This window comes from Heterodontus francisci, chromosome 3 (assembly GCF_036365525.1).
Source record: "Heterodontus francisci isolate sHetFra1 chromosome 3, sHetFra1.hap1, whole genome shotgun sequence".
Taxonomy (NCBI): Eukaryota; Metazoa; Chordata; class Chondrichthyes; order Heterodontiformes; family Heterodontidae; genus Heterodontus; species Heterodontus francisci.
Window position 1 is genome coordinate 197,900,201 of NC_090373.1, and position 8,533 is coordinate 197,908,733.

An 8,533-nucleotide genomic window follows, 5' to 3' on the forward strand; every position below is an offset into this window, starting at 1 on the left:
GCATGCAATATTCTAAGTGTGGCCTAATTAAGGTTCTGTACAGCTGCAACACGACTTGCCAATTTTTATACTCTATGCCCCAACCGATGAAGGCAAGCATGCCGTATGCCTTCTTGACTACCTTATCCACATGCGTTGCCACTTTCAGTGACCTGTGGAATCGTACGCCCAGATCTCTCTGCATGTCAATACTCCTAAGGGTTCTGCCATTTACTGTATACCTCCCACCTGCATTAGGCCTTCCAAAATGCATTACCTCACATTTGTCCGGATTAAACTCCATCTGCCATTTCTCCGCCCAAGTCTCCAACCGATCTATATCCTCTGACAATCCTCATCATTATCCGCAACTCCACCAACCTTTGTGTCGTCCGCAAACTTACTAATCAGACCAGCTACATTTTCCTCCAAATCATTTATATATACTACAAACAGCAAAGGTCCCAGCACTGATCCCTGCGGAACACCACTAGTCACATCCCTCCATTCAGAAAAACACCCATCCACTGCTACCCTCTGTCTTCTATGACTGAGCCAGTCCTGTATCCATCTTGCCAGCTCACCTCTGATCCCATATGACTTCACCTTTTGTACCAGTCTGCCATGCGGGACCTTGTCAAAGGCTTTACTAAAGTCCACATAGATAACATCCACTGCCCTTCCTTCATCAATCATCTTCGTCACTTCCTCAAAAAACTCAATCAAATTAGTGAGACACGACCTCCCCTTCACAAAACCATGCTGTCTCACGCTAATAAGTTTGTTTGTTTCCAAATGGGAGTAAATCCTGTCCCGAATAATCCTCTCTAATAGTTTCCCTACCACTGACGTAAGGCTCACCGGCCTATAATTTCCTGGATTATCCTTGCCACCCTTCTTAAACAAAGGAACAACATTGGCTATTCTCCAGTCCTCTGGGACCTCACCTGTAGCCAATGAGGATGCAAAGATTTCTGTCAAGGCCCCAGCAATTTCCTCCCTTGCCTCCCTCAGTATTCTAGGGTAGATCCCATCAGGCCCTGGGGACTTATCTACCTTAATGCTTTGCAAGACACCCAACATTTCTTCCTTTTTGATAATGAGATGACTGAGACTATCTGCACTCCCTTCCCCAGGCTCATCATCCACCAAGTCCTTCTCTTTGGTGAATACTGATGCAAAGCATCTATCACCTCGCCCATTTCCTCTGGCTCCACACATAGATTCCCATCTCTGTCCTTGAGTGGGCCAACCCTTTCCCTGGTTACCTTCTTGCTCTTTACATACGTATAAAAAGCCTTGGGATTTTCCATAATCCCGTTTGCCAATGACTTTTCATGACCCCTTTTAGCCCTCCTAACTCCTTGCTTAAGTTCCTTCCTACTGTCTTTATATTCCTCAAGTGCTTCGTCTGTTCCTAGCCTTCCAGCCCTTACAAATGCTTCCTTTTTCTTTTTGACTAGGCTCACAATATCCCGCATTATCCAAGCTTCCCGAAACTTGCCAAACTTGTCTTTCTTCCTCACAGGAACATGCTGGTCCTGGATTCTAATCAGCTGACGTTTGAAAGACTCCCACATGTCAGATGTTGATTTACCCTCAAACAGCCGCCCCCAATCTAAATTCTTCAGTTCCTGCCTAATATTGTTATAATTAGCCTTCCCCCAATTTAGCACCTTCACCCGAGGACTACTCTTATCCTTATCCACAAGTACCTTAAAACCTATGGAATTATGGTCACTGCTTCCGAAATGCTCCCCCACTGAAACTTCGACCACCTGGCCGGGCTCATTCCCCAATACCAGGTCCAGAATGGCCCCATCCCTAGTTGGACTATCGACATACTGTTTCAAGAAGCCCTCCTGGATGCTCCTCACAAATTCTGCCGCATCCAAGCCCCTCGCATTAAGTGAGTCCCAGTCAATATTGGGGAAGTTAAAATCACCCACCACTACAACCCTGTTACCTTTACATCTTTCCAAAATCTGTCTACATATCTGCTCCTCTACCTCCCGCTGACTGTTGGGAGGCCTGTAGTAAACCCCCAACATCGTGACTGCACCCTTCCTATTCCTGAGCTCCACCCATATTGCCTCGCTGCATGACTCCTCTGAGGTGTCCTCTCGCAGTACAGCTGTGATATTCTCCTTAACCAGTAGTGCAACTCCCCCACCCCTTTTACATCCCCCTCTATCCCGCTTGAAGCTTCTAAAGCCTGGAACATTTAGCTGCCAATCCTGCCCTTCCCTCAACCAAGTCTCTGTAATAGCAACAACATCATATTTCCAAGTACTAAGTTCATCTGCCTTACCTGTTATACTTCTCGCATTGAAACAAACGCACTTCAGACCACGAGTCCCGCTGTGCTCAGCAACATCTCCCTGCCTGCTCTTCCTCTTAGTCCTACAGGCCTTATTTACTATGTCCTCCTCATTTACTTCACTAGCTGTCCTACTGCTCTGGTTCCCACCCCGCTGCCACACTAGTTTAAACCCTCCCGAGTGACACTAGCAAACCTTGCAGCCAGGATATTAGTGGCCCTCCAGTTTAGATGCAAACCGTCCTTCTTGTACAGGTCCCATCTGTCCCTGAAGAGAGCCCAATGATCCAGATATCTGAAACCCTCCCTTCTACACCAGCTGCTCAGCCACGTGTTTAGCTGCACTACCTTCTTATTTCTAGCCTCACTGGCACGTGGCACAGGGAGTAATCCAGAGATTACAACACGAGAAGTCCTGTTTTTTCAACTTACTACCTAACTCCCTAAACTCCCCCTGCAGGACCCCCCTGCCTATGTCATTGGTACCGATGTGTACCACAACCTCTGGCTGTTCACCCTCCCCCTTCAGAATGCTCCCTGTCCGTTCAGAGACATCCTTGACCCTGGCACCAGGGAGGCAACATACTATCCTGGAGTGTCTTTCACATCCACAGAAGCGCCTATCTGTGCCCCTGACTATAGAGTCCCCTATAACTGTTGCTCTTCTGCGCTTTGTCCCTCCCCGCTGAACAACAGTGCCAGCCGTGGTACCACTGCTCTGGCTGCTGCTGTTTTCCCGATAGGCCATTCCCCCCAACAGTATCCAAAACGGTATACTTGTTAGAGAGGGGGATAGCCACAGGGGATTCCTGCACTGACTGCCTGCCCCTTCTAGCGGTCACCCATCTATCTGACAGCACCTTGGGTGTAACCACTTCTCTCAAACTCCTGTCTATGACGCTTTCCGCCACCTGCATGCTCCTAAGTGCATCCAGTTGCCGCTCCAACTGATCCATGCGGTCTGTGAGGAACTGCAACTGGGTACACTTCCTGCAGATGTAGTCGCCCGGAACGCTGGAAGCGTCATGGACCTCCCACATCTCACAGGTGAAGCACTTCACCCCTCTGACTGACATTTCTATTACTAATTAATAAATTAATTTAAAATAAATAAATGCTTATTAAAGCTTTACTAAATTATGATACACTTAACTATGTGGTCCCGAGTGCTAGATTTCTACAATAAATACTAAATGCTAACTAAATACAGTAATCTCCTCCCTCTGGTTTAGTCACTCTACTTATGAATTAGTTAATTAGTGTTTTAATCAATTTTTATCCATTTTATTTTCAAATTCGGTGCAGATTCCCTACCAGCCAATCAGGTCACAGCTTTCCGGTGACGTCACTTTTTCAGTTTTTCCCCCCCACCCGAGGTAACTTACCGGTCTGGAACTCCGCCCTCCGAGTCTTCTTCGTGAATCCTTGTAGCATTCCACTAGTTAAGTCTTTCCAACCTGAAAAAATCCATTAATCCTGACTCTCTGACTTCTTTGAGTTAACCAATCCTCAATCCATGCTAATACATTACCCCAATACTGTGAGCTCCTATCTTGTGCATTAATCTTTTAAGTGGCACCTTATCGAATGCCTCGTGGAAATTTAAATACATTACATCTACCGGTTCCCCTTTATCAACTCTGCTTGTTATATCCTCAAAGAACCCGAGCAAATTTGTCAAACATGTTTCCATTTTACAAAACCAAGTTTACTCTGTTTGATTGCGTTAAGCTTTTCTAAATGTCCTGCTATTTCTTCCTTAATAATGGACTCTAACATTTTCCCAACGATTGATGTTAGGCTGACTGGCCTAACTTCCTGCTTTTTGTCTCCCTCCCTTCTTGTACAGGGGCGTCATATTAGCCGTTTTCCAATCTGCTGGGACCCTCCCGGAATCCAGAGAGTTCTGGAATATTTTGACCAATGCCTCCACTATCTCTGCAGCCACTTCCTTTAAAACCTTCCTTCAAGTGGAGTTGAGATCAACCATGATCGTATTGAATGGCGGAGTAGGCTGGAGGGGCTGAATTGCCTACTCCTGCTCCTAGTTCTTATGTTAAAACCCTTGGATGCAGGCCATCAGGTCCTGGCGACTTGCCTGCCTCGAGTCCCATTGATTTGTCAAATACTTTGTCCCTCGTGATTGAGACTATTACAAGATCTTTCCTCCCATTAGCTCCTTGCTTATCTGATATCTGTGGGATGTTTATAGTGTCCTGCACCGTGAAAACCGATCCAAAATATGTTTAAATTATCTGCCATTGCCCTGTTCCCCGTTATCAATTCTCCAGTCACATGCTCCAAGGGTCCCATGCTCACTTTAGCTACTTTTTATATACCCATAGAAGCTCGTTTGTTTTTATATTTCTTCCAATTTACATTCATAAATCAATTTTCTCTCTATTAGCTTTTTAGTAATCCGCTGGTTCCTAAAAAATTCCCAGTCCTCTGGCCGACCAGTAGTTTTCGCCGCTTTGTATGCCCTAGTTTTTGATTGGATACTCTCCTTGACCTGAAACATGAACTCCGCTCTCTCCCCACAGCTGCTGCCTGACCTACTGAGTATTTCCTACATCTATACAAAACCTTAGTTAGACCTACTGTGCACATTCTGGCCTCCCTATTACAAGGATATAGCATTGGACAAAGTGCAGTTTTGCCAGTATGATAACAGAACTAAGAAGGTTAGTAGTATAAGACGGAACAATCAGGTGCTTTTTTTTTTGAAAAAGATGACCTGATGGAGGTCTTTAAAATTATGAAGGTTCAATGAGGTAGACAAGAGATGTTTCGACTTGCGGAGTGTCTAGGAGAAACTTCTTATCCAGAGAATGGAACTTGCTACCACATGGAGCAGCTGAAGTAATCAACATAGATGCATTTAAGAGGTAGTTAGATAAGTAATATGAGGGAGAAAGGAAAAGAAGGATATGCTGATAGGGTGAGATGAGAGGAGGCTTGTGTGGAGCAACAACTTTTGGGCCAAATGGCCTGTTTCAGTTTTGCAAATTCTATTTAAAATCAAGTTCTGTTTTTAGTAATATGGGATTCCAGGTTGTGAACATTATTTGAGGTCAAACATTGACCTTGGAATATAAATAAATGAATAGCATTGCCAATGGGGCACTTCTCTGGGAAAAATCACACTGCAATGAGACAGAAGATTCTACACGTGTCATGATTTTCTATACTTTGTATAATTTAAATTCCATTAAGACACTACAGTTATCTAACCTACAAGATTTCACCTATTCAGCATAGGTAATAACTTGTATTTATACAGCGCCAAACCAAAGAAGAAATTAGAAAAGGTGACCTAAAGCTTGGTCAAAGAGGTAGGTTTTAAGGAGTGTATTAAAGGAGGTTTAGGAATGGAATTTCAGAGCATGAGCCTACATGGCACAGACACCAAGTGTAAGCGATGGAAGTAGAGGGGGCCAGCATTGGAGGAGAGTTCTCAGAGTTGTTGGGCTGGAGGAGGCTACAGATATATGGATGGAAGTGATTTGAACACGAGGACAATTTTAACATTACAAGGCTGGTGGACTGGGGCTAATGTCAAGCACAGGGATAATGGGGAAACAGAACTAGATGCATTAGGATATGGGTAGTACAGTTTTGAATGAGCTGCTTTACAGAGGGTGGAAGATGGGAGGCTGGTGAAAGTTTTCTCCTGATTTGTAACCAGCTACAACTACTTTGCAAATGGATGTCAGATTGGCTGAAATAATCACTATAATCAAATATCTTGCCAACACATTGCTCACACATGAACAAAGTCAGTCAAATGAGGCAATGGAAGCCATCCAATGGACAGCACAAGTGAGGAGTAAATAGCTTTGGGAAGAACTGGAGACATAAAAAATTTAAAAGGTCTTTCTTCAAAAAGCTCTCTCAAATTCTAATTGTTATAAAAATTTTGATTTTGTTAAATCACTTCACAATAAGAACTAATAATGCAGTATGAGATTATATGTCTGGACAGATGAGCATTTTTACCACGATATGAAATAAGCCTATCTAATGGTTTACCTTAGTCCTTGCAGTTTTCTTGACTACCACCTTGAAATCTTCAGCACTTACATGAGAAATCAAATAATGAGTTTGAAATAAAAGGATCATCTTCAGATTCATCCCCCTGCAGGGATTTTGAATGATTTATAACAAAGACAAGTCACTAGTGTTCCTGAAGCTGCATTTTATTCAGATACATCCAATGGCAAAAATCTGTCTCCTAAGTGGACATTCTGTTCAAAGGACCGTGCCAGCTGATGAAAGTACAACGAATGACAACTGACTTTTTAATTAGTATACAGTTTTCAATAATTGAGTTTTAAAACAAAAGACCACGATCAGGTTGATTCCAGTGTCTTGTGACAAGCTACATGAAAACGCTGCTGTGCAGGTGGATCCCTCATCACGTTTCAGTGGCAAGGAAAATGGTGGCAACATCAGACTCAAGGTCTCCCCAAAAATAACGTTTTCTACAGGGTCCATGTCACTTGTCCAAATGAAGATATTTAAATTCATTTAGAACCACAAAGCATGACGTTTGATTGTTTAAAAAAAATGTTCAATCCTTATACTGTTAATTGAGTCAACAAGTAGAAACACCGAATTCAACGAAGATCGATCGATTGAAAGAAAAATAACTCGAACGATCGTATTCTCAAAGACCAGTCATCTTAAGAATGGCAGTCGGGGTTTCCAAAGATATGTAAGGATCGGCCAGACAGTGGGAGTCAAGTGCTTTTCCGCGCTCTTTCATTCTTTGCGCCGCATGGAATTGTGGAAAAATCTCACCAGAAAGCAAAATGATTTCGACAAATTCCAGAAGGAGCTGACGGAATGAGACTCAGTGGCGATTTAAAATCGCCAATATAATGTTCAAATGACCAAAGGTCTTATTTTTAAAAAAATTATAGAAAACATGGCATGAGATTCAAAGCCGAAAGCCCGACATAAGGCAGTACTCCAGACTAAACAACAGGTAACAAGATTAATCATGACAAAGGTGAAAATGGTTTTCTAGCATTTTAACATAACAGGCAAATCAAATTCATCAGATACTGTTTTCTGCGGTTCCAAGAGCCGTTTTATTAACAAGGCGGGAGTTTGATCCTGAATCTGGCAGAAATGGTTCTCTAGATTGGATCATAGTCCCTGTAAGAGCGGCCTCCATAACTAGAACCGCTGTTGCCTCCGTAGTATCCGCCCTGGCTCTTGTACCCACCCGAGTAGTTGTCGCGCTCTCCCGCATCGTACCGGCCTGTACTGCTGTAACCGCCGCTCCTGTCGCTATCCCAGTAGCCGCCGCCGCCTCTCTTGCGGCTGTTGTAGCCGCCGCCTCGGCCTCCGCCTCCGCCATACCCACGTCCGCCTCCCTTTTTCTCGGCGGGGCCCACACGGATCTGCCGCCCGTCGATGGATTTTCCGTTCATCGCCTTCATCGCGTCACTGGCGTCCTCCGGGTTCTCGAAAGTGATAAAGCCGAAACCGCGGGACGTCATGCGGTCCCTGTCCTTAATCACTCGCACCTCGGAGATCTGCCCGTACTTGGAAAATACCTCTTCCAGGGACTGCTCGTCTGTGTCGAAGTTCAGGCCGCCAACGAATAACTTTCCTTCTTCAGACATGTTAGCGAGGTTGGTGCGCACTTAACTCGGTAAAGCAGGAGCTCAGAATGCCGCCGATCACTCCACACAAGCAGACAAAGAGGAAGCACAGAGCGGATATTACCTCACTTGAATTGCTACACCTAAAGATGGCCGTGTTATTCTTTTGACTCGTTCTGTGCCTGGGCAAGTTTCCTTGAAGCAGCTGCAGAAGAGTAAAAACAGTGACCATTGCAGGTCAAACAGCAAAGGTTTTAAGGGGAAAATAATTCATTTGAGACTCCAGTGCAGCGAGTCAAGAACTGGGAAAAGTGGTGATTTGAATAGGTGTTTGACAGCCACGACACCATATTATACAGTGGTTGGCATCCTTCCATCACCGAAAGCTGATGGACATGCTGCAAACAATCCATTTAGGAGGTGTGTCTTGGTGAACTTTTACTGATGGCTGTGAAGGCAAATTCTTGAGAGGCAGAGCTGCCAAGTGATGCTCTTGAGTTGTTTTTGACATCGGTGCCCGTTGGTAAGTTGAGTTGTTTTTGATGTTGGTGCTAGTTGGCAAGCTGCTGTGGCAACTGGTCATCGTGGTAGTGCACACCAGTCTACCAGTATGGCCATT

The 8,533-nt window shown here is 44.5% G+C and overlaps 1 protein-coding gene across 1 annotated transcript; it reads right to left on the reverse strand.

Moving 5' to 3' along the window:
• Positions 1-6,477: 6,477 nt before the first annotated feature.
• On the reverse strand, positions 6,478-8,023 carry LOC137366019 (cold-inducible RNA-binding protein B-like). Its single transcript, XM_068028156.1, has one exon. It carries the CDS (start codon positions 7,933-7,935, stop codon positions 7,444-7,446), a length of 492 nt encoding a protein of 163 aa, XP_067884257.1. The 5' UTR covers positions 7,936-8,023; the 3' UTR covers positions 6,478-7,443.
• Between the last annotated feature and the right edge of the window lie 510 nt (positions 8,024-8,533).